The sequence below is a fragment of the Triticum urartu genome, chromosome 6A (genome assembly GCF_056163025.1).
Source record: "Triticum urartu cultivar PI428250 chromosome 6A, HENAU_Tu73, whole genome shotgun sequence".
Taxonomy (NCBI): domain Eukaryota; kingdom Viridiplantae; phylum Streptophyta; class Magnoliopsida; order Poales; family Poaceae; genus Triticum; species Triticum urartu.
The window spans coordinates 313,171,288-313,198,180 of record NC_141878.1 but is presented as its reverse complement, the minus strand read 5'-3'; the positions used below and the strand labels follow the sequence as shown (position 1 = coordinate 313,198,180).

The following is a 26,893-nucleotide window of genomic DNA, read 5'->3' as shown; positions in this document are numbered from 1 at the left end:
TGGAGCCTTTAAATAAAGTACTTGAGTTGTAGAGTTTTGTTGTGATGCCATGTTGTATGTACTCATATCAGGCATATTGTGTGTATGATTGAAATGCTTGGTATGAGTGGGATCCGACAATCTAGTTGTTTATCCTTGACAGCCTTTCTTATGGGGAAATGTAGTCTAGTGTTCCTCGAGCCATAGTAGTCCGCTACAGCCCGGTTCACCGGAGTCCTGCTAGCCCAGCACTACTGCTCAGGACACTTGACTGGCCGGCATGTGTTTCACTTCGTCCCTATGTCTGTCCCTTCGGGGAAATGTCACACGGTGACTTCTGGAGTCCTGCCTAGCCTGCTACAGCCAGGGGTTCCCCGGACTCCTGTTAGCCCAGTGCTACAGCCCGGAATCACTCGTTGATGACCGACATGTTTGATGTGATTCATGTATGCCTGTCTCCATAGGTCTGTGCCGCTTTGGGTTCACGACTAGCCATGTCGGCCCGGGTTCTCTGTCATATGGATGTTAGCGACACTGTCATATACGTGAGCCAAAAGGCGCAAACGGTCCCGGGCCATGGTAAGGCGTCACCCGTGGGATACCGTGCGTGAGGCCGCAAAGTGATATGAGGTGTTACCGGCTAGATCGATGTGACTTGGAATCGGGGTCCTGACATCTATCGAGCCTCCCCTTCCTTTTTTCCAATCCCCTTGCTCTGTGGGCGGCTGGTCCTATTTATAGAGGCCCTGGTCCTCTTCCCAAATATTGAGCGGGAAGGGAGCCAACAATGGCGGGCTAATTTGAAGGGGGACAACAAGTATCAGCTATCCTGACAAAAGTAGTCTTCGCCTGCACAAAGCTCTGGTGATGACGCCATCTTGGGCTCCACGGTGACCTCCATCTCGTAGTCCTCTTGGTCTTGGTCTCGTTGCACCAAAATGGCAACCTTTGCCTGATGCCTCGGTACTCCACGGCTCCGGTTGCTCCCTTTGCACCAAAGAGGAAAGGAGGACGCTGCGCGGGCTGGCACCCGCCTGGCACCCTGAGTCGTCATGGCTTGTGACACGGGCACCTCGCGAGGAACCACGCCTTGATTTCCCCGCCTCCTCGTGAGCCAGCCTGATGAGGCCGCGCCTGAGGAAGCTCCGCGTCGTCCGCCCCGCAAGGCTTGGCCCCTCGCGAGGGTCTTGAGTCTTGTGTTGGTGAAGATGGGCCGTGCCAGGCCCCCTTTGAGCGACGCCGCAGGCCGCAGGCAGGCAAGTCTGCGGACCCCCATTCCCAGAATGCCGACAGCAGCCCCCGGGCCCAAGGTGCGTCTGGACTTGGCCGTGCTGAGAGGCGAAAGGGCAAGGGCGAAGCGCCATGGGCCCTAACAGCCCGCGGCCTTGGGCGCCACATGGTAGTTGATTGGACGCAAGTGCTTCAGCAACCACGCAGGTTGATCAAGGAGCGGCATCTGCCAAGACTTTGCCTTTTGCTTTCTCTGGTTGCTGCTCAGATCCCCTTTCTTGCGCCTCCCCTTTCTTCCTCCAAATTTCCAGATCTACTCCAGCCGCGTGACCTAGGAAGCCATGGCGCCTCGTGAGCCTTCGGCCGAAGCTTAGTACTCTCCTGCTCTGGACTTGCCGAGCGTGTCCGAGGCAGGCCTCGCCAGGCTGCGCCGGATGGCGGCGGCGCAGGGCATCGACGGGGTGCAGGTGTTCAAGGCCGGCTCCGCCACTCCTGAGGGCCGAGGGAGCACCTTTTACCCTCTCTTTGTAAGCTCCATTGCTGCGGGCCTGGTGCCTCCCTCCTCCGAGTTTTTCTTCTCTGTCCTCCACCATTACAACTTGCAGGCTCTGCATCTCCACCCCAACTCCGTCCTTCTCCTGGTGATCTTCGCTTATTACTGCGAGGCTCACGTAGGGGTGCGACCCTCAGTGGCCTTGCTGCGACACTACTTCTCCCTCTAGGTCTCTCGCGGTTCTCCTTCCGCGTGCGCAATCTTCGTCGCGTATGGCGGCACCATTGCCATCTCAAATCCCGGGAAGAGGATCGAGGGCTTGAGGAGCAAGTGGGTCTTGGTACATGCCGGGCGCATCCACCCTCGACTGATCCTGCCCGCAGAACAGCCCGCGAGCTCCAGCGACTGGTGCCGGGTGGAGCTCACGGACCCCCGCGCGAAACTGGTGTTGGAGAAGATGGACGCGGACCTGAGGCCGGTCAGCACGGTGGCGGCGAAGTTGTCCGGTGCGTTGCTGCTGAGGGAGTTCATGGAGCACCAGCTGGCTCCACTCCGGCAGTACTCACCTCCGATGTGGAGGCCTCATCCGAGCCCCGCGGCCTTGGGCGACGAAGATTTGGCCGCGGTCCTCCAATCTCTGGTTGGGGGCGAGGTGGCAAGGTTGGAGGGCACTCCCAAGCCCTTGTTCCTTCGCGACGACTGGGAGCAGGTGGTGGATTCCATGCCTGTTTTCAACAGGGACGGGCCCGTGCCCGTGGTGGCTTCCGAGGGACTGGTGAACGTGTCCTCTGGCGACTCCAGCAAAGAGGAGGACGAGGAGGAGCGGGAAAAGGGTCCTAGCTCCGAGGCGACCGACGGAGAGTCGAGGGCTCCCTTCCCCCGGCGCAGGCCCCGCGATCTCCGGCTTTCTTTGAGCGACGATGACGAGGACGGAGACGAGCAGGTTGGCAGGAGCTTGCCCCTGATCCCAAAGAAGGACAGGACCGGGATGATCTCCCGTGGGTCTGCCCCTGCCCCGAGGCAGTCTGCAGAATCGCCTTCTGCTTCCGAGGTTGACCCTTCCAGCCGGCTGTCAGGCTTCAAGTTTGGCCGGAGGCTGCCCGAGCTCACCGGCGATGACCCGTAAGTGCTTGACCCTTGTCTTTATTTCTTGTTCCGCTGCCGAGGCTTGACGTTCGCATCACTTGAATAGGCTGGCGCCCGCGGCGAAGAAGACGAAGGGGGCTCCTGAGGCTCCATCCACGGCAGCGCCTCCACCTGTGGAGGGGGGTGACCGTGGCGCGCGGGCTTCTCCTGCCCGGTCGTCCTCGCGAGGCCTGGCCGAGCTCAACCCCCATGGCCCAAGTGACTCATGTGGTGCCTTTGCCCACTGCCACCACCACAGCCGCTGGGGCGCAGCAGGCTCCACCTCAGGACGCTGTGGTCTTGCCATTGCCGCCTTCTTCCCCCGTTCCGCCGACTGTTGTTTCTCCAACTCCTGCCGTCCTGGAGCGTGCTATTGCTGGACTGGACCGGCTGCGGCAGGATCTTCATGCCGACCCTCTCCTGGTGGCCGGGCGCTTGGAGCTAGCTTCAGGATGGATTCGCTCCGATGCCTCGATCCGGGCGGCGCTGGTTCAAGCCTCGACAGCCTGCGACGAGGAGAGGCAGGCTGTCCTTGAGACGAAGGCTGCTCATGACGTAGCCCTGGAAGAGGTGGTTGAAGTCCGCGATCGCTGCAAGGCGCTGGAGGACGAGCTTCAAGGCCTGCGGGAACAACTCGCGAAAGAGGTTCGTCTTTGCCAGGAGCAAGAAGAAGGCATGAAGGCTCGCGAGGTGGCCATCGAGGGCCGGGAGGCCAAGCTCAAGAAGCGCCGCGACCGCCTAGGTGTGCTGGGGAAGGAGTTGGAGGCGACGAAGGTCGAGCTGGACAGCAAGGCCCAGGTTCTTGCCGAGGATCGCGTGGCCTTCGCAGACATGGAGAAGAAGGCTCGTGCTTCGCTGAAGATGCTCTACGCCAGTGGCCTGGAGAGCCCGCTGGCCGGCGCCGAGGACGGCCCAGCCAAGCTGCTTCCCTTCCTGGTTCGTGCTCTTGAGGATGTCACCCTTGGCCTTGGTCCCACGGCCGAGGCCGAGGCGCGTGTCCTGTCTTCTGCTGCGCTGACGCGGGTCTTCACCCACATCTACCTTCGTGACCCCAGTGCCAACCTCGATAGCTTGTTGGAGCCAGTAAGCGGCGAGGGTGCTGCCGCCGCTGCCGAGGCCGTGAAGGGTCGCGCGGAGGCTCTGCTGGGGAAGTTCCGGGCCTTCAGTACCAAGTCGAAGCAGGATGCTGCCGGTCCTAATGCTCCATGAGGCGGGGCCACCCGCGCTGTTATACCACCGCCGAGTGACTCCGCTACTGCTACTGTCCTGCTTTTAATTCCTGCACATGCATCATGCCTCAGGGAGGCGTTTAAACTCGCGTTTGGTATTGAGACGACAATATGGACTATAATATTTGCTTTTAAATTCCTTGAATTTATGCTTTTCTTCCCTACTTGCTTGTGTTCTACGCCGGCAGAGCCCGGCCCCGCGCGTGCCTCACCCAGCATTAGCCCCGACCGGAAACCAGGACGGGACCAAAGGAGTGAGGGGCTACGGAGATAGTTAGGCTCCTGAGTCGCGATGCTTAGGAGTCCCCCTTGGCGCACGAACAACAAGTAGGGAGGTGTGATGTAGGTGGATCTTCCGTTTTACGTCTGCAGAGCCCGACTCCGCGCGTACCTCACCCAGCATTAGCCCCGACCGGAAACCAGGACGGGACCAAAGGAGTGAGGGGCTACGGAGCTAGTTAGGCTCCTGAGTCGCGATGCTCAGGAGTCCCCCTTGACATGCAAACAGCAAGTGATGAGATGAGATGCAAGTGCGACCACCGTTCTACGTCTGCAGAGCCCGGCCCTGCGCCTGCCTCACCCAGCATTAGCCTTTCGGAACTAAGGAGTGAGGGGCTACGGGACCAGTTAGGCCCCTGAGTCGCGATGCTCAGGGGTCCCCCTTGACGCTCAAACGGCCTTCATACCTTGGCTCCGCTCGGGGAGAGACGCGTGGCGAACCAGGCCCGAGGGGCCTGGCTGGGTGGCGTACGTCTGGGTGCGACCCAGGCGCGGCCCCCGTGCCCAGCCCCCTCGCGCGGCGCTCCCGAGGGGAGGCGTTGCGATGAGGCTAGACACTGAGCTCTGGGCTCCCTGAGGTTGATGCGGCTCGGGGCCACCCTCAGTTGTTTATCACCAGCGCAGAGCATAGCGCTTCCGCATGTGTACGGGCATAGCCGCTCCTCGGCAGTGTCGTCAGCCAGCGCGGAGCATGGTGCTTCCACTGGTACGTGGGAGGGGACTCCCCTCCGGGAGGAGCCCCCGGGGCGTGTACAGCCCCGCCCTGACACGTGGCCGGCACGGTAGGGCTAGGTGAGGTGTATCTGGGCACCCGTGAGCCAGCGCGGGACTCACGGGGCCCTACCTCTAGGCGGGTTGCGCCTGGCACTGGGCCTTATCTTGTGTTGTGTTCCTGCAAATTTGGTTAGATGCCGGCACTCTACGTCCTCGGGGCCCGGCCCTCGAGCTTGTCTCAGCCGTCGCTGGTATGCCAGGTCGCGATGTCGTGGACATGGACAGAGGGTGAGGGCTGGAGAGCCAGTAAGAGCCCTGAGTCGCGATGCTCAGGTACCCCCCTTTAACGTGCAAGTGGTTGACATGGAGAAGAAGAAGAGGTGCCGTGGACAGGCATCAAGTAATCAAGCATGACGGGCGAATGCATAGACGGAAATAAACGCAAGGGAGATACATGCCGCTGGGCCTGGCCCGAGCGACTTGGGGATGATGCAGCCCGAGGGGCGCCCCCAAAAAAGCAAGCTAACGACATGAAATAAAAAGGAGACATACCGCACGGACGGACCCACGCGGCCTGGGAACGATGCAGCCCTGGGAGGGCGCTCCCAGTTGGAAATGAAACTTGTAAGATGTCACCTGAAGGTGTCGAGGGCGAAGGGGTGTTGGTGCAGCAGACTCGGTGGGCTGTGGAAGCCGATCCTCACGAGCCCCCAGGCCCAGGGGCCTCGGGTGGCTCCGAAAGCACTAGTAGCTCTTCACGAATCATCTCCATCTCCACCAAGGCTGCGGATCGCCTGTCTTCTTGAACCTCCATGATGCCCCTCATGAGGCGCTGGCACGTTGCAACCGCGCTCGGCAATCCGTAAGGCATGCGAACGTAGTTGTGGGGCGGACCCCCGCAGCGCCTCACTCGCGAGGGCCAGAGGCGCTCCATCGTAGTGACTTGGTTGAGCCCTGATACATCGATGCAGACGCGTAGCCTACCATCCCCGCCTGGATGGGGAGCCACAACCGGTAGACGGTGGCAACCTCTCATGATTCTTGATTCCTGTAGTTCTTGAATGGCCTTTTCGACGAACTCCTGCGGGTCTGACCTTCCTTGCCTTGCTCCTCCTTGAGGGAAACGTGCTTCGTAACACGCCTCCATGTGGTGCTCAAGCGCCTCCCTCGTGACCTTGGCCAGGTTGGTGGCCCTCCAGGGGAGAGCCCCTGAGCCCTGCCTGAGGAGGGCGCCAGGCGCGCTTTCCTATGCGATGGAAGGAGGTTCCCCCTAGGCAGATGTGGGCCCTGAGGGGCCCGCCACCCGAGGGGCTGGTCCGGACGATGTCTTCTTCTTCTTGGGGGTGGTCTCGGGAAGCCTCCTACTTCCGCGATCTGGGTCTTCCAGTGATGCGGCCTGAAAGGCTCGCTCCAGGGAACACACTGCATCCTTCTCTTCACAGGGCACCGTGATGACTCCGCCGCTTCCAGGCATCTTGAGGACGATGTAGCCATGGTGAGTTACGGCCATGAACTTGGCCAGCACTGGGTACCCGAGGATGGCGTTGTACGGTAGGCGAATGTGGGCGACCTCGAAGTCGATGAGCTTGATGCGGTAGTTGTTGCGTGCCCCGAAGGTGACAGGGAGGCGGACCTTCCCAATCGGGACCGTGGAGCCATCGGTGACTCCGGAGAAGGGCTTGGTTGGCTGAAGCTGGTCGTAGGGCACTTGGAGATTGTTGAACGTTTCCACGGACAGGACGTTGAGCCCTGCCCCACCGTCGATGAGGGTCCTGGTGACCAGTACATTGCTGATGACTGGGGAGCAAAGCATCGGGAGGACCCCGGCTGTGGCCGCACACTTGAGTTGATCCGCTGAGCTGAATGTGATGGAGCAGGCCGACCACCTGAGAGGGCGCGTTGCTTCAAGCCTGGGGAGGACTGCATTCACTTCACGGGCAAACTGCTTGAAGATGCGTTGTGAGGCTAGGGCTTGAGCTCCGCCCAGGATGCAGGCGATTGCGCATGGCTCCTGGAAGCCCCCAGCCCCTTCGTCTCGATGGCGGTCCTCGTTTCTCCTTGGCTGAGGCGGCAGTGGAGGGAGGCCTGCGTTGCCCTGTGGACGATCCTCACGAGGCTGATCCCTCCAGTCCCCCTCGCGAGGCAGGTCTCGCCAGCGATCCTCGCGAGGTTGATCGCGCCACCCTTGGCGCGGGCCGCGGTCTTCCCAGTGTCCTGCGTTTCTTCCTCCTCCTCGGCGGTAGCCCCGATCGGCACGTTCGGGACGACGGCCGATCCTTCCTTCTCGCACGGCGCGGATTCTTGGTATTCGTTGGTGTTGTGGGTGTGGAGGTCGTGGTACACACAATACCGGTCGCCCCTGGAGGACTCGGGCAGATCTTTGCCCCGCTTGGTGTCTGGTTCTGCCGCGAGCACGGCAGCCCCCTTGCGCTTCACGTCCTTGGCCTTGGGCTTCTTCTCTTCTAGGTCTGCGGCAGGCAGCTCGAGGAGGGAGAGGCGTCCATCCTCAGCCCTGGCACACTTGGTCGCCAAGTTGAACAGCTCCAGGGAGGTGCACAAGTCTTCATGCATCGCCAGCTCCTCCTTCATCTTGACGTCGCGCACACCATCGGAGAAGGCCGAGATGATGGCCTCCTCGGACACCTTCGGGATCTTGAGGCGCACGCTGTTGAAGCGCTGGATGTACTTTTGCAGGGTCTCTCCGGGTTGTTGCTTGATGCAGCGCATGTCGCTCATGGCGGGTGGCCGGTCGCGAGTACCTTGGAAGTTGGCGATGAAGCGGGTGCGCATCTGGTCCCTGGAAGAGATCGTGCCTGGAGCCAGATTCAGGAGCCAGGTGCGAGCTCCTTCCTTGAGCGCCATGGGGAACCAGTTCGCCATGACCTTCTCGTCCCCGCTGGCAGCTTCAATGCCCAGCTCATAGAGCTAGAGGAACTTTGCAGGGTCAGTCGTGCCGTCGTAACGAGGAGGCAGGTCTGGCTTGAACTTGCCGGGCCACGCGACGCTGCACAGCTCGGTGGTGTAGGCACGGCAGCCTGCGGTGGCCACAAAAGGCTTTGGATGGTGGAGAGCTCGGTCTTGAGGGTCCCCACGCGCTGCAGCTAGGAGCAGCGCGGGGTCTTGGCGTGCCGGAGCCGGAGCAGGGTCGCGGCGTGCCGGAGCAGGGAGCGCCCGGGCAGCTCCTTGCGGGCGAGGGACTTCTTGGTAGCTCCGTTCTTGCTACGCTGGCACCTGACGGAGCGGGTTTCGCCCAGGGGCCACGCTCCTTGGAGCCATGGCGTCTTCTTGGAGAGGAGGCGGTTGGTACGCCCCCGGAGCTTCGTTGCCCGCGTGGGGCGGGGTGCGGCGCAGCGGAACTGACGGCGCGGGAGAGCCCCCGTGGCGCGGACGAGCTCGGCGACGCGGTCGAGCCACTCTTCGTAGACGTCGTCGACGGGACGGTAGCGCAGGAGCTCGTTTGCTGCGATGAGCGCAGCTCGAGCCTCCAAGGGTGCGCGGAGCGCGCGGGACGAAGAACCAGTTGGTGTGAGCGATGGAGTAGCGGTGCGGCCGTCTTGCCGCACGGATGGATGCTGAGACGACGCTTGCTGCTCGCCCCCCGCCGGGCCGGTGGCGGCGTTGATGGCAGGTGACGGGGAACGATGAGGACGTCCGCCGAAGGGCGCCGTCTGGGCGATGCAGGAAGCGATGGCGGCCCGGCGCTCGGCGCGGGCCCGACGAGCGTCGGACATGGACGCGACGGTCGGAGGAGAACGGTGCGGTGGAAGACGAACTCCGGCGCACCCCTACCTGGCGCGCCAAATGTCAGATTTTGGGTTCCGGCAGACCCTTAAGGTTCAAACTCTGGGGTGCGCGTGAAGGTTACGTCTTTTGCCTCTCCGTCTCGCAAGGATCTAGACTACTGAAAGAACTGCACAAGAGGCACAATGTTTATACTGGTTGGGGCCACCGTTGTGGTGTAATACCCTACTCTAGTGTGTGGTGGGTGGATTGCCTCTTGGGGTTGATGATGATGAACAATACAAGGAAGAACAGCCTCGCGAGGGTCTGCTCTTGGCTGGGGCAATGAACTGCTGGGAGGAGTTCAGCCACCTTTCTCTCTCTCTCTCTATGCTTCCAACCTCTCTATCGAGCCTCCCCTTCCTTTTTCCCAACCCCCTTGCTCTGTCGGTGGCTGGTCCTATTTATAGAGGCCCTGGTCCTCTTCCCAAATATTGAGCGAGAAGGGAGCCAACAATGGTGGGCTAATTTGAAGGGGGACAACAAGTATCAGCTATCCTGACAAAAGTAGTCTTCGCCTGCACAAAGCTCTGGTGATGACGCCGTCTTGGGCTCCACAGTGACCTCCGTCTCGTAGTCCTCCTGGTCTTGGTCTCGTTGCACCGAAATGGCAACCTTTGCCTGATGCCTCGGTACTCCGCAGCTGCGCTTGCTCCCTTTGCACCAAAGAGGAAAGGAGGACGCTGCGCGGGATGGCACCCGCCTGGCGCCCTGAGTCGTCATGGCTTGCGTCACGGGCACCTCGCGAGGTACCCCGCCTTGATTTCTCCACCTCCTCGTGAGCCAGCCTGATGAGGCCGCGCCTGAGGAAGCTCCGCGTCGTCCGCCCCGCGAGGCTTGGCCCCTCGCGAGGGTCTTGAGTCTTGTGTTGGTGAAGATGGGCCGTGCCGGGCCCCCTTTGAGCCACGCCGCAGGCAGGCAAGTCTGGGGACCCCCATTCCCAGAATGCCGACAATCACCTGCAGCAACTGCAATATGCAGAAACATAGGTACACCTACTGCCCTCAGCCCCTGAAGCCTCATCTTCAGGCAAGAAAGGACAAGCACAAGGTATGGAATATGCACACTGTTGTCATTGTTTTAATCATTTGATTCATCCTAATTGTTGGGCTATGATGTGTGCTTTCTTAGACAACCAGAACTCACTACCATGGAGCTGGGGGAAGTTCTACTGCTACTGCACAGCTTGCAACCAGTGCACCACCTGCTGCATCTACTAGGGCTAGAAGAACAACTGCTACTGGTCATTCCCAGCCTGCTACATCTACCAGGGGAAGAAAATCAACTGCTACTGGTCATTCCCAGCCTGCTATATCTACCAGGGGAAGAAAATCAACTACTGCTTCTACTGGTCCTGCCCAGCATGCTGCTTCTACAAGGCCAAGAAGAACAACTACTGCTTCTAGAAGGGCAAGCATCACCAGTGATGCTTCTACTACTCCTTCCCAGGATGCCACAAGAGCTTCAGGTTCAAGCAATGTAGCCAGCAGGAGAGGTGGAAGGCCCTACATGGCACCTAGGGCTGCAACTACAATAGAGGGAGCAACAGTAGGGTCTAAAAGGAAGAGGTTCCAGAGCACCAGGATGAGGGGTTACTTTTATGCCAGTGGCAACTAGTCAGTGCACAATTTGGCTGTTGTCTTTTGAACTGCCTGCCTTAAGTATTTCTAAATTTTAGAAACTATGCCTGAGAACTGCTATGTGTGAACTGCTATGTGTAATCAGTATTTAGCCTGAGTACTGCTATGTGTGAACTATGCTTGAGAACTTGTTTGTGTTACCATGCTAAGTTTGAGAACTTGTATGGATGATAACTCTTATGGTTGAGAACATGTTTGTTTCATCAACAATTTACTTGTTTGATTTTATGCTTTTTGCTATTCTATGAGATTTTGGCATTTGATGGTTAGTTTGGAGTGGTGGTTTTGTCGAGCCCGAGCCACCCTAAAGCCTAAATGATAGGTTGAGTGGCTTTGTCGACCCAAAGCCACCTTGAAGACTAAATGGTGGTTTTGGTGGTTTTGTCGAGCCCAAGGCACTCTAAAGCCTAAATGATAGGTTTAGGGTGGTTTTGTCGAGACCGAGCCACCCTAAAGCCTGAATGATAGGTTTAGGGTGTTTTTGTCGAGCCCGAGCCACCCTAAAGCCTGAATGATAGGTTTAGGGTGTTTTTGTCGAGCCCAAGCCACCTTGAAGATTAAATGGTGGTGTGGTTGGTTTTGTCGAGCCCAAGCCACCATACAGCCTAAATGCTAGGTTTAGGGTGGCTTTGTCAAGCCCAAGCCACCCTAAAGCCTAAATGAGCCTAAATGATAGGTTTAGGGTGTTTTTGTCGAGCCCAAGCCACCTTGAAGATTTAATGTGGTTTGGGTGGTTTTGTCGAGCCCAAGCCACCATACAACCTAAATGATAGGTTTAGGGTGGCTTTGTCGAGCCCAAGCCACCCTAAAGCCTAAATTATTGTTTTAGTTGGCTTGGGTTAAAATTCAGTTTAGTTAAAATTCAGAGCCAATTAAGGAGGACAAGGAAAGTTGGACTTGGTTTCTTAGCCAATTAAAAGCCTACCTAACACCATTAATCTATTTCCTAGCTACCAGCCACCATTTCTACTATATAAGGCAACCCCAATTGACACACACAACATTCAAACCCAAACACAATCACTTCTCCTCCCCCCAGCCGCCAGAGCAAACCCTTTGAGAGATGGATCTTGGAGAGGTTGTCGATGAAGAAGAACAGGTGCCCAGGGCCAGGCGTAGAGAGGCAAGAAGGAGGGAGAGAAGGCAACTAGCTCAGCGGATCCTTGTAGCACGCAACCGCAAAGACATGGAGCAGTTCGTGGAGGCATTCCCAGTTGGCTCCAACCCTACTGATGATGATATCATCTACTGGGCAAGGAGAAGGGCCAATTTCCATCCTTTTCAGGTTACTAGGATGAGGTGGAGTAGGATTATGTACCCAGATGAATGATATGTTAAGTTTCACTGCTCCTAGATCTACCTTGCTATCTATCTATGTATCAAATCAGTTAATGAGTGCAATGTAATAAATCCTAGATGGTGAGTGCACTATGCATATTTTTGGATTGTTAGGATTCTGTACCCCATAGGTTAAATGCATATTTTTGTGCTTTATGTGATCAACAATTTACATCATGTAAGCATTTGCCCAATTTGGCCATGCCCAGTTGGTCTTGACCATTCACCATGTAGTCCAAAGAAGCAGATTCATAATAGCATAGCTCTTACTATAGAAAGCTAACAACATTACATAACTGGGGTAGTTTTGCAGCTAGTCATTACATACATTACATAAATTAACTGGAGGTAGTTATGCAGATAAACATCACAGTCATTACATAACTAGGGGATTCCCAAAATATAAAACCCCAAGGCCAGCTATATTGTTCCAAGGCCACATATTAGCTTAACATAACTCAGGTGATGAACAACATTGTTCACTCATCAAGGATTGACTTGATCTTGGCAAGCTTGTCCTTGTTGCCATGACCAGCTTTCATAAGATCACCCACCAGAAACTCCAGCTTCTTCTTCTCCTCTATCAGCCAGTCCCTCTCTTTCTTCATCTCATCCCTCTCCTTCCTTGTGTTCCTAATGATCTCCCCCTGAGACCTAAGAATGCACTTCATCTCCTTTAGCTCCTGAGCCAGCTTCTCCATCTGCTTCATCTTGCCAAAGTCAGCACTATCCTTCTCCTTGCTGATAGCTAGCTTCTCCATGTCCTTGTCCACATCCATCTGCTTCTGCTTGAACTCTTCATCAATCATGACCCTGTTGTTCTGATCTTCCCAATCAAACATCTTGGTGACTTCCTCAACCAGCTGACTGTATTGATCCCCATGTGTATCCAACTGCTTGTTCACCTTGTCCAACTCTTTCTTATACTTAGCATGGTCAATCACTCTGCCACAATTCTCCTCATGAAAACATCTCCCATATCTTCTCCAAACATCTTTGCAGAATAGAAGGCCATGGGGCACGAACCCACTGAGCAACTCCACAGTCAATACCATCCTGCATCAAGTATTAGAAAATAAAGATGCTAACTTCAAAAAGAAAATAGATGAGATATCCAGTGATTCAGTCATACTTGCAGATACAATAGACATTCAGGAAACATCAAGTTCAAATTAATGTCCTAAACATGTTTCATTTACTCAATTTACTGACACAAAATGATGCTTGCAAAATCACTGTTAAAAACATGTTTCATCAACTACAGACAGTCCAAAATGACTGAATTTACTGAATTTACTGCAGACTAACTACCACTAACACAATTAACTGAATTTACTGAAAGCAACTACAGACAGTTCAAATTCACTACACACCACTACCAAATTTACTGCAAACAGTGCAAATTTACTGCATACAAACTAACATTTGATTGTTGCAACTGCAGATAGTCCAAATAAACTGAATTTACTGCAGACTAACTACCATTAACACAATTAACTGAATCTGCAGACTAACTACCACTGAATTTTACTGACCTGAGGAACAACACATCAATAGAACCTCCTCCCAGTGTCCCTTCCTTCAAATGCAACATATTTCATGCATGGGGCCAAGTGCAGTCTACATGTGATGCTTGCATCTGCAACTCTACCACAGAAGGATGCATCTATAGTGGTGCCAGGGTTCGCCTGCATTGTAGCACACTAGTGAACCGCAGAAAAGGTAGGAACTGCTCCAAACATGGTCTCAAATCGAAGAACACTTGAACCCTAACCCTAACCCTAGGTGCAAAGCAGATATCTTACCCAGTGCTGCTCCAGATCCATGCCGAGCAGCTCCTCCTCATCGCTGCTCTCCTCTCCATCCTTCCACGACGGCATCTTCTACGGCCGGGAGGGAACCGTGCCTCCGACGGCGGCGGCAACCGGGGACAGAGCAGAGGAGTGAGAGTGAGAGTGTGTGCGAGTGGAGTGGAGTGTGAGCGGCGGGGAGTGGGGGCTCTGTTTTGTACCGCGTGCCCTAACGGTCATCAACCCACTCGCCGTCTGGCCTCGCCCACGTGGCACATGACGGGTGGGCCAGCCTAGTCAGAAATCGTGTTAACTGCGGCAAACCGGTCATTTGTTTTTATTGAGAAAATTTACAAGTCAAGTGGTGGATTTTTGGGACGCGCAACAAATGTGGTGGCAATTGGATGCTTCAACTTCAAATGTGTTGGTTTTTTGCAATTCACTCCCTTCCCTCGCGCCGCCAGAAACCCGGTGCCCGATCCCGATCCCCTCTCCCTCACGAGCACCTCTCCTTCTCCTTCCCATTCTCGAGCGCCCCTCCACCTCGCGACCAGCCGCCCCGACGAACCTCGCCGCTGGCGACCACCCAGGCCAGAGCTCCCGCCGCTGCGCCATGGATGGCCCCGACCTCCTCGTCCCACCATCTAGCCTCTGCGCCTGCATAGGCCTCGTCGCTTTTCTCCTCTGCGCCAAGGCCACGGCCTCGCCGGCCGGCCATCGCAGTCACCGCCCGGACCGTGCCTCCTCCCGCGCGCCTCCCTCTCCTGCAAGGCCGCCCCTCTCCTTGCCACCGTCGAGCTGGCTGCTTCTTCCCTGCCGCGAGCCTCATCGCCGGAGTGCCTCACCATGCGGCCCTCATGGCGAGCTTCCCGCATCCGCGGCCTCCCTTCCTACAAGCACCCAGCGCCGCCGCCTGTCAACCTCCTCTACTCCAGCCGTGGACAGCCCCTGCCCGAGACACACCTTCGTCCTGGCCATGGTTTCCCTGACCTCTTCCCGCGTGCGGCCCTGCCTCGTTCGACCACCACCATCTCCTCAGTGCTGCTGTTTCCCTCTGCTGCTCTCCCTTGAGCGCGCCCGCTCAATTGCCTCCTTGCTGCTGCCCAACCGAGGCCTTGTGATGTTTCATTTCGGAACATAAGACCATTAAGACCGGCAAGACCCAGACTCCGAACGCCAAGTACAACTACAAACCCGAAGAACTCGGATGCATCAAGTCCCCGAGGAGACCCGTTTTTCGTCAAGTTCGACTACATTGTGACGCGTCAAGTACCTCTACCGCTATCTTCAGAATCCCAAGAACGCCAACTATCTCGACGCCCGGCGCCTAGAACGACTACCGACGTCGAAGACCCATGAACCAAAACCGTCAAGTTTGACTACCGTTGACGTGCACTTCGCCAAGTACCACGCCGTTTTTGGAAGACCCCTGAACATCAAGTTCTCTGCCATGAACGGTTACAACGTTGTGGATCCGGCAAGTACCCTCTTTGGATCGCCAAGTTGAACTACCGATGACATATACCACTACCGTCGCCAAGATCGCGAGAACCTCTACTTCCTCCTCGAAACATGTACGACTTCCGTCGCTGAAGACCCGTGTACCACTACTTCCATCTACGAACGCAAACCGTCCCGATTGCACGCTTCGAAGGTATAACCACCGAGACGACCGCCCGTGGACCGAATGCATGTGTTGTTTGTGATGCATCCTATGTTTGCACCATGTCCGAATTGTCACTCGTTTCCATACCACTAACCCGTGGGAACCCGGTAGTCGCGAGCACCCCACCATCTTGCTCAACTCACTCACGCCCTTTCTTCTGCACCGGCATCTCAATCAGGTTACCAGAACTGGAATGTTGTCGTGGCACCATTTCTGTTGTCGTTGCCGTGGCACCCCTTTCGTTTCCGCCATGATGACAAATGCTTCATAACATGTTCGTGTCAACTTTTAACAAAAATTGCATAAAACTTGCCCATGTCATCTGCATCATGATAATAACATTTAAAATGTTTAAAATTGTTGTTGCATTAAATTGCTAATGCACATGAGGATTTACCGGAATTGTTGTTTGTTATTTCCGGCCTCATTTAAACTTTCCTAAATAGTTAGTTTACTTATGCCTCATCTCTTGCCATGTTAACCAACATTTAATTTTGTTGAGTACCTAACCGGGAGTGAACTAAATAATCGAATGTGGTGTTTCGTCAATATGCAACTAGTTGCATATTGAGTTCCACTTAACTTGTAGTATTGTTTGTTGCACTTTGCCATGCCATGAATCATTAAACCGGACATGCATCATCCTTGATTGTGCATCATGCCATGTTTATGTCATGGTTGTTTACTATGTTGCTTGCTTCTTTCCGATTTGCTTCTCTCGTTAGCTTCGGTTACATTCCGGAGTTGTGAGGATTTGTTCGACTACGTTGGGTCGTCTACTTCTTAGTCTCGTTCTTCTTCCTTGCGGGATCTCAGGCAAGATGACCATACCCTCAAAATCACTTCTATCTTTGCTTGCTAGTTGTTCGCTCTATCGTTATGTTGCGCTACCTACCACTTGTTATATCATGCCTCCCATGTTTCCATGTCAAGCCTCTAACCCACCTTCCTATGCAAACTGTTGTTTGGCTGTGTTACTGCTTTTGCTCAGCCCCTCTTATAGCGTTGCTAGTTGCAGGTGAAGTTGAAGTTTGTTCCATGTTGGAACATGGATATGTTGGGATATCATAATATCTCTTATTTTTAATTAATGCATCTATATAATTGGTAAAGGGTGGAAGGCTCGGCCTTTTGCCTGGTGTTTTGTTCCACTCTTGCCGCCTTAGTTTCTGTCATACCGGTGTTATGTTCCTTGATTTTGCATTCCTTACGCGGTTGGGTGTTATGAGAACCCCTTGACAGTTCGCCTTGAATAAAACTCCTCCACCAAGGCCCAACCTTGGTTTTAACATTTGCCACCTAAGCCTTTTCCCTTGGGTTCCGTGGACTCAAGGGTCATCTTTATTTTAAACCCCCGGGCCAGTGCTCCTCTGAGTGTTGGTCCAAACTGGGCGATGTCTGGCGCCCCCTGGGCAACCAGGGTCTATGCCAACCCGACGTCTGGCCCATAAGGTGTGCCCTGAGAACGAGATACGTGCGACTCCTATCGGGATTTGTCTGCACATCGGGCGGCTTTGCTGGTCTTGTTTTACCATTGTCGAAATGTCTTGTAACCGAGATTCCAAGACTGATTGGGTCTTTCCAGGAAAAGGATTATCCTTCGTTGACCATGAGAGCTTGTGATGTGCTAACTTAGGACAGCCCTGCAGCGTATAAACTTTCGAGAGCCGTGCCCGCGGTTATGTGGCAGGTAGGAAATTTTTAATATCGATTTGTAGAGAACTTGACACTTGACTTAATTAAAATGCATCAACCGCGTGTGTAGCCGTGATGGTCTCTTTTCGGCGGAGTCCGGGAAGTGAACACGGTCTTGTGTTATGCTTGCACGTAAGTAGTTTCAGGATTACTTCTTGATCACTTATAGCTTCTCGACCATTGCGTTTCTTCTATTCTCGCTCTTATTTGCGTATGTTAGCCACCATATGTGCTTAGTGCTTACTGCAGCTTCACCTCCTTACCTTACCCTACCCATAAGCTTAAATAGTCTTGATCTCACAGGTGTGAGATTGCCGAGTCCTCGTGACACACAGATACTTCCAAACGGTTGCAGGTGCCGAGGATACCAGTGCAGGTGATGCTACCGAACTCAAGTGGGAGTTCGATGAGGATCTGTGTCGTTACTACGTTTTGTTTCCTGATGATCAGTAGTGGAGCCCAGTTGGGACGATCGGGGATCTAGCATTTGGGCTTTATCTTCCTTTTTATGCAGTTTTGACCGTAATCGGTCTATGAGTGTATTTGGATGATGTATGAATTATTTATGTATTCTGTGAAGTGGCAAGTTTAAGCCAACTCTTTATCCCTTTCTTATTCAGTACATGGGATTGGGTGAGGATTACCCCTCTTGCGACAAAACTACCATGCGGCTATGCCTCTAAGTCATGCCCCGACACGTGGGAGATATAGCCGCATTGTGGGTGTTACACATCCCCAAGCTTAGGGTCTTCTCACTCCTTATTCTCTTCATATCGACATCTCACCCAAAACTTGAAAACTTCAATCACACAAAACTTAACGGAACTTTGTGAGATAGGTTAGTATGATAAAGAGCAAACCATTCCACTTTTGGTACAGTCAAAGACAATATTCATAATTGTTCTCACACAATTCCTACTTTAGCATATCATTTCCACAATTTATATTGAGCAATATAAGCCATGGAAACTAGAAAACCAGCAAACTATGCATTGAAAACAGAATCTGTAAAAAACAGAACAGCCTATAGTAATATGTACTCCAACCATACTTCTGCTACTCCAATAATTCTAAAAAATTTGGAAAACCTGAGAAATTTGTCTGTTAATCTTCTACAAAAATAATCAGCATTTTATCGCGCTTCTGTTAAAAACGAGAATTGTCTTCCTGAGTGCAAAAGTTTCGGTTTTGTAGCAAGATCAAATGAACTAACACCCAACATGATCACAAAGGCTTTACTTGGCACTTTATTGAAACAAAAGCTATAAAGCATGATTACTACAGTAGCATAATCATGTGAACACACAAAAACAGTAGGTAAAAGTGTTGGGTTGTCTCTCAACAAGTGCTTTTCTTTCATGCCTTTTAAGCTAAGCATGATGATTTCAATGATGCTCGCATAGAAGATAAGAATTGAAACATAACAAGAGCATCATGAATCACATGGCAAGCACATTTAAGCCTAACCCACTTCCTATGCATAGGGATTTTGTGAGCAAAAAACTTATGGGAACAAGAATAAACTAGCATAGGAAGGCAAAACAAGCAAAATTTCAAGATTTTTAACACATCGAGAGGAAACTTGATATTATCGCAATACCTACAAGCATATGTTCCTCTCTCATTGTAATTTTCAGTAGCATCATGAATGAATTCAACAATATAACTATCACATAAAGCATTCTTTTCATGATCCACAAGCATAGAAATTTTATTACTCCCCACATAAGCAAATTTCTTCTCATCAATAGTGGTGGGAGCAAACTCAACAAAATAACTATCATGGGATTGAAAATTAAAAACATGATGACAAGTTTCATGGTTATAATTATTCAATATAGCATACATGTCATCACCATAATCATCATAGATAGCAACTTTGTTTTCATATTCAATTGCAACCTCCTCCAAAATAGTCGATTCATCATTAAATAAAGTCATGACCTCTCCAAATCCACTTTCATCAATATAATCATCATAAATAGGAGGCATGCAATCATCATATGAAATTTTCTCATCAAAACTTGCGGGATAAAAATATCATATTCATCAAATATAGCATCCACAACCTTATGGATTTGCATATCATTAGCATCATGGATATTCAAAGAATTCATACTAACAACATTGCAATCATGCTCATCATTAAAATATTTCATGCCAAACATTTTATTGACTTCTTCTTCTAACAATAGAGCACAATTTTCCGATCCACCATTTTCACGAAAGACATTATAACGATGAATAATATGATGCAACCTCAATTCCATTTTTTGTAGTTTTCTTTTTATAAACCAAACTAGTGATAAAACAAGAAACTAAAAGATTTAATTGCAAGGTATAAAGATATACCTTAAAGCACTCACTTCCCCGGCAACGGCGCCAGAAAAAAGCTTGATGTCTACTACACAACTTTATTCTTGTAGACACGTGTTGGGCCTCCAAGCGCAGAGTTTTGTAGGACAGTAGCAATTTTATCTCAAGTGGATGACCTAAGGTTTATCAATCCGTGAGAGGTGTAGGATGAAGATGGTCTCTCTCAAATGACCCTGCAACCAAATACAAGCAATCTCTTGTGTCCCCAACACACCCAATACAATGGCAAATTGTATAGGTGCACTAGTTCGGCGAAGAGATGGTGGTAAAAGTGTAATATGGAGAGTAGATATTAGTTTTTGTAATCTGAAATTATCAAAACAGCAAGGTAACTAATAGTAAAAAAAACAAAAATGGTGTTGCAATGCTTGAAAACAAGGCCGAGGGTCCGTACTTTTGCTAGTGCAACCTCTCAACAATGCTAACGTAGTTGGATCATATGATTATCCCTCAAAGTGTAACGAAGAATCAGTCCCGAGTTCCTATCAGCGGAGAACAAAAGATAGGAATTGTTTGCAGGGTACGAAGCCACCTCAAAGCTATTCTTTTCGTTCGATCTATTCAATAGTTCGTACAAAAATAAAGCAAAGCTATTTTTTCTGTTCGATCTATCCTAGAGTTGCTACTAGAATAGCACCAAAGCATATTCATATTCATAATACTCAATCCACACAAAGAACTACAAAGAGTGCCCCAAGATTTCTAACGAAGAAACAAAGACAAGAATGTGCATCAACCCCTATGCATAGATTTCCCCAATGTCACCGTGGGAATCCGCAAGTTGAGTGCCAAAACATATATCAAGTGAATCAATACGATACCCCATTGTCACCACGAGTATTCATACCGCAAGGCATATATCATGTGTTCTCAAATATGAACATTCAATCCGACATGACAAAACTCAAAGGGTAAAGATTCAATTCATCACAACAAGAGTATAGTGGGGAGAAACATCATATGATGCGACTATATTAACAAAGCCCATGATATAGATCACGAGAGAAAGAGAGATAAATCACATAGCTACTGGTACAAACCCTCAGCCCCGAGGGTGGACTACTCCCACCTCATCGTGGTGGCCGCCGGGATGATGAAGATGGCCACCGGAGATGATTCCCCCCTCCGGTAGGGTGCCGGAATGAGTCTAGATTGGTTTTCAGTGCCTACGGCAGCCCTGCGGTGGCGGAACTTCTGATCTAGGTTAAACCCCAAGGGTTTCGGAATATTTGGGAATTTATAGTGCAAAGAGGGGGTGCGGGAGGCCACCGAGGTCGGCACAACCCACCTGGGCGTGCCAGGGGGCCCTGGCGTGCCTTGATGGGGTGTGCCCCCCTCGGGGCACCCCCCAGGTGCAGCTCTGGCCCAATGGGTTCCTTCTAGTCCAAAAAAATCTCCGTAAAGTTTCATTGCGTTTGGACTCCATTTGATATTGATTTCCTACGATGTAAAAAACAAGCAAAAAACAGCAACTGGCACTGGGCACTGGGTCAATAGGTTAGTCCCAAAAAACAATATAAAGTTGCAATAAAATGATTGTAAAATACCCAAGAACGATAAAATAATAGCATGAATACTTCATAAATTATAGATACGTTGGAGACGTATCAAGGGTTAAATTATGTGGCACCTCTTTTCGGCGTTGCGAGGGGCTGGTGTGTTGGGTATGCCGGCGGAAAACTCTCCGCCTCTGTTGTTCCGGGTTGTACGCCGGGCTTCATGCTGTTGTTTCTTCAAAATAAAGTTTGGATCCAAGTAAGCTAAAGGGTGGGAAAACCTTACTTTCCGGGTCACTTGCCAAATTTTCTGTCTTGGTAAGGGCTCTGAGTCAGAGGAAATAATAGTTAACTCTATAGCATCTGCCTGGCAGGTCTCCGTGTCATCCTGAGAGAGGTCAGCGTCAATAAGATGTACAAAAAAGAAGTCAAGAGAAACGAGTTCTACCTCCAACTCATCGTTCAGTGCAAATAGCTCTGTTGTGTCTGTTTTCTTCTTTGCGGGTTTCTTGGGAGCTTTGGTCTTTCCCTGGACTTTTTGGCCGGCTTATCTTGAAGCTTCTTGTTCCAAAAGGGAGAGTCGGCTTGAAGAGATCAATATAATAAGGTAGGAGCAACATATGAGAATAATTAATAAAGTAAAAAAGGGCTTCAATTACTTACATCTAGAGCCGGGTTGAGAGTACAGAAGGGGCTCAGCCCCGTTTTGCTGCAGTTTTCTAGAGTTTCTCCAAGTAAAGACATGGTCATTTTGTTGAGATCCTTTTCTTCAAGGCATGTTGAGTTATACCGCAAGGGGTCGTTCACATTGCTTGTGTATGTGCACGTTAAGCCGGGGTGGCGGACTAAAGGCAAGACCCTCCAGCTAACCCAGCACCGAACCAAGTCAACAACGGTCAAGCCGTTTGCCATCAAGGCTCTTATCTTGGTAAAATTGGGTCCATATTTGGCCCGTTCAGTGGAGCTGATCCGGTCTGGGAGTGGGTGCCTTGGGTTGAGCCGGTAGATATGGAAACCCGGCAGAGGATTCTCACCCGCCGGAGAGGTGTCTTGGCAAGAAAACCAAGTCTGGTTCCAGTCTTTGGGGTGATTGGGAAGCGCAGCTGAAGGAAAGACGGCATCTCTTCGTCTTTGGATAGAAATTCTACCCAGTTCAAGACTGGGCCCATCTGTCATCTCTATTTCGCGGTTCAAATAATACTATTCCCTGAAGAGGTCAACGCTGGCCTCCTCTTGAAGGTATACTTCACAAAAGACTTGAAAATTGCATATGTTGGAGACTGAATTGGGTCCGATCTCTTGAGGGTGAAGCTGATAGAACTTCAGGACATCATGGAAGAATTTTGAGTCGGGCGATGAGAAGCCTCGGAGCATGTGATCAGAGAAAACTATAACTTCTCCTTCCTTTGGTTGAGGTGGAACCTCAGCTCCTGGAACCCACCAATAGATGACATCCTTAGATGGTAAAACACCCATGGCAGCAAACTCTTGGAGAGTCTGTTCTGTGACATTGGAAATGACCCACTCGCAGGAGGTGACGGTCTTACTCATTTTTGATCAGGTGAAAACCTAGAAAGGAAATCATGGCGGGTCAAATTTGTGATGATGAGCAGCCTGATGGTTGAACAAAATGAAGTTATTATACTGAATTGGTTATGTGCAAGGATTGGTGAGCCGCTTAATGGTTGCGTAAAATAAAATAGCATGATTAAACCGGCAAGGTACGAGCCAGGTAATGTCAAGCTTGGATAAATACTGGCAGTTTAAACAATTTATAAGCTAAGACGACTAGCATTTGGTGGGTTATGTCACATCCCTAGTTCCGGTATGACCTAGGCTAGCCCTTCATGTTTGCATCATGTTTAAATTCCATTTAAATTTGAAATGGGGATTTGTGAAACCCTCAGAATCATTTCTGAAAATGACCCAAGTAAAAATTGCTCCAAAAGGGTCCAAGAAAATGCTCATGTTGCTCTCTGAAAATATTGGACAGAGATAAAAATCAAACCAATATTTTAAAGAGCTCATAAGTATTTATTTTGGGCATTTAGAATTAATCCAGTATTTATTTGCGTTGGATAAATATTTTTATATATACAAAATATTGTCCAATAATTCTAAATTTTGGTGAGGGGCTTTGGATTAATTCCTTAGGTCCCTGCAAAATTTTACAGAATTAAATAAAGTGATTTGGTATTTTTATAAAATCAAAACAAATGTCAGAAAATAGAAAACAAAAACAAAATAGAAAAAAAGGAGGAACTACCTGGACTTACCTGGGCCACTTGCTGGCCTGGCACTATGCAGCCAACCGGCCCAGCTGTGCGGCCCAACTGGCCCAGCTCGCCTCCTCCTCTGTCTTCTTCCTCGCGCCTACTGGCAGAGGCACGTGCCCGCGGCGCGCATGCACGCGCACCGCCACCTCCTGCCTGCCTGATGCCACCCCGACGCCGCTACGAGCGCCACGATACCCTGGAGGCCCCTCTCTCCTCTCCCTCACTCGCTTCTCTCTCTTCCCTCCCCTGTCTCGCTCTCTTCACCACGCCCGAGCGCCGCCGTCGCCACCGCTCGCCATTACTGCGCCCACTGCCACGGCCTCGCCTCTCCGACAAGCCCAAGAGCTTCACCGCGTCCTCCTCGTCCTCTCCACCAAGACACGCACCTCGGGAGGCCCTGGAGCGTCGTCTCGCTGCCGTCTTCACTTCCGGCTGCCGGAGATTGCCCACGCCGTTCTGCTCTTGTTCGACCTTCCCCGAGCTCGCTGAAGACCTCGCTAGATTCGCTGTGAGCTTCTACTCTGCTTCCCCCTCTCCGTTCCGCCGTTTCCGTGTCGTAGCCTTGCTACAGACGCAACCGGGAGCTCCTCGCCAGAGTGCTATTTTTCTACCGAGTGGCACCCGGCAGGGTCGGCTCGGGACAGACTAGGCACAGGTGGCACCGTGTACCAAGTGGCACCCTGATGGTGGGCTTGGGAACCCTACTCACATCGTTTGGGGCCGTGAGTGACACCCCGGCCGGATCTCCTTGCGGATGGAACCCAAATAGGCGATAAACCTGGACTAGAGTCTTGCGTGGTTAGTCAGGTCGTGGCCGACACCCTCGCCAGGCTTCCGCTTGAAGGTTGCCGAGATACATGACGTGTACATGGTCATAAGTGGTGAGAGCGTGTGTGAAGAAGTACACCCCTGCAGGGTTATCATGATCTATTCGAATAGCCGTGTCCTCGGTTTATGGACTTCTAGGATGCTTACGTGGTACATAGACAACTTTAAGTGGATACTCTAAAATGCTCAAGACAAGTGTGAGTGCTATGGATGGCCTTCTCATAAGGAGACGAGGATGAATCCATAGTAGTGTATTGATGTGGTGATTAGTGGACTCGTGTGCGCTGCCTCATCTCAAAGAAGTTTCTCGTTGTCGTAGAACTTGTAACACCCTCGATGCGACTATATCTCCCACGTGTCGAGGCACGACTTAGAGGCATAATCGCATTGAAGGCATATGTCGCAAGTGAGGTAATCTTCACACAACCCATGGAATATAATAAGGGAAAGAGATTACATAGTTGGCTTACAATCGCCACTTCACACAATTACATGAATAAAACATTACATCATCCAAATACACTCATGGTCCGACTACGGAACCAAAATAAAAGAAGAACCCCAAATGCGACAAAGGTCCCCGATCGACCCCAACTGGGCTCCACTACTGATCAACTGGAAACGGAACAACACAAAGGACAAGATCTTCATTGAGCTCCTCCTGAACTAGGTTGCGTCATCTGCACGGACTCATCGGCACCTGCAAACTGGTTTTGGAAGTATCTGTGAGCCACGGGGACTCAGCAATCTCGCACCCTCGCGATCAAGACTATTTAAGCTTATGGGTAAGGTAAAAGTAGGAAGTGGAGCTGCAGCAAGCGACTAGCATATATGGTGGCTAACATACGCAAATGAGAGCGAGAAGAGAAGGCAAAGCACGGTCGATAAAAGTATGATCAAGAAGTGATCCTAAAACAACCTACGTCAAGCATAACTCCAACAACCGTGTTCACTTCCCGGGCTCCGCCGGAAAAAGACCATCACGGTTACACACGCAGTTGATTCATTTTAATTAAGGTCAAGTTCAGGTTTTCTACAACCGGACATTAACAAATTCCCATCTGCCCATAACCGCGGGCACGGCTTTCGAAAGTTCAAATCCCTGCAGGGGTGTCCCAACTTAGCCCATGACAAGCTCTCACGGTCAACGAAGGAATAGACCTCCACCCGAGACATTCCGATCAGACTCGGTATCCCGGTACAACAAGACATTTCGACAGGGTAAAACAAGACCAGCAACACCGCCCGAATGTGCCGACAAATCCCGATAGGAGCTGCACATATCTCTTTCTCAGGGCACACTCAGATGAGCAAGACGTCGGGTAAGCCAGCCCAGAGTTGCCCCTGGTAGCCTCGGACATCGCTCAGTTGGACCAACACTCAGAGGAGCACTGGCCCGGGGGGGGGGGGTAAAATAATGATGACCCTTGGGCTGGCCGACCCAAGGGAAATAAAAAGGCTAGGTGGCGAATGGTAAAACCAATGTTGGGCATTGCTGGAAGAGCTTTACTTAAGGCGAACTGTCAGGGGTTCCCATAATAGCCCAACCGCGTAAGGGACGCAAAAATCCGAGAACATAACACCGATATGACGGAAACTAGGGCGGCAAGAGTGGAACAAAACACTAGGCCTAAGGCCAAGCCTTCCACCCTTTACCAAGTATGTAGGTGCATTAAGATAACATGGCAATATAATGATATCCCAACAAGTAAATAAAAGATGTTCCAACAAGGAACGGCCTCCAATCTTCACCTGCAACTAGCAATGCTATAAGAGGGGCTGAGCAAAGCGGTAACTTAGCCAATCAACGGTTTGCTAGGACAATGGTGGGTTAGGGGCTTGACATGGCAATTTGGGAGGCTTTCAAGCAAGTGGTAGGCATCGTAGCAATGGCATAGCAAAGAGCGAGCAAACTAGCATAGCAAAGATAGTAGTGATTTCGAGGGTATGATCATCTTGCCTGAAATCCCGCAAGGAAGAAGAACGAGTCCATGAAGAAGATAAACGGACGTAGACAAACGAGTCCTCACAAACGCAACGTTATCGGAACCAACCCGAAGAAGCAAACACCGGAAAAGAAGCACACAACATAGTAAGCAACCAACACATCAACATGGCATGATGCACAACAAGTATGATGCATGTCCGGTTTACTGATACATGGCATGGAAAAGTGCACAAACAATCCTACAAATTAAGTGGAGCTCAATATGCAATGAGTTGCATATTGACGGAGCACCACATCAATTATTTAGTTCGATCTCGTTTATGTACCCAACAATATTAAATGTTGTTAAACATGGCAAGAGGGTGAAGCAAAGTAAGACTACCTATCTAGTCAAGTTTAAATGAGGCCGGAAGCAACGAACAACAATTCCGGTAAACCCCCATAGCATATTTTAGATTTGGTACTGTTTTGCCCTAAACATAATTTTAGAGTTGTTAAGCATGCAAAATAAGGCCAACATGTTAAACTAGGCAAAATTCTACCCCATTTACATATAAAGTTTATTAAAATCGGAGTTACGATTAATTAGTTATGAATTAAATCATTTTAGCATGGCATAGGAGCAAATTAATGCAAACAACATTTTAAATATTTTAAACATGGATGAAAGTTTGATATTATTAGACTACACAAAATTCTCAGCAAGTTTCCTATATAAATCATTTTAATCCGATGCACGGTTCGTGAGTTATTAAATGCATGAACATGAGGGCCTAAACTGTAAAACTGGCAATCTCTGGATAATTACTAAATTCGCAGGGCTAGAGAAAAAAAAATACACAACGGGCTGAATCTGGGGCAAGCCCAACAGTGCAGAAAAAAAAAGAGGAGGGGGCGCTGGGGGCGGCTCACCCAGTGGGCTATGGCCTAGAAAGGAGGGGGAGGCAGGCCGACGCGGGGCGGCGCACTGGGCCTGGACTCGGGCCGGCTGGAGCTGGGTCCATGCGGGGA

General features: G+C 51.2%; 1 protein-coding gene across 1 annotated transcript; it reads right to left on the bottom strand.

The window, feature by feature from the left end:
* Positions 1–12,286: 12,286 nt before the first annotated feature.
* LOC147965107 (uncharacterized) lies at positions 12,287–13,687 on the bottom strand. Its single transcript, XM_087530291.1, has 4 exons — positions 13,613–13,687; positions 13,343–13,386; positions 13,231–13,245; positions 12,287–12,863 (listed from the first exon to the last, which is right to left on the bottom strand). Exons 1-4 carry the CDS (start codon positions 13,685–13,687, stop codon positions 12,287–12,289), a joined length of 711 nt encoding a protein of 236 aa, XP_087386417.1.
* Between the last annotated feature and the right edge of the window lie 13,206 nt (positions 13,688–26,893).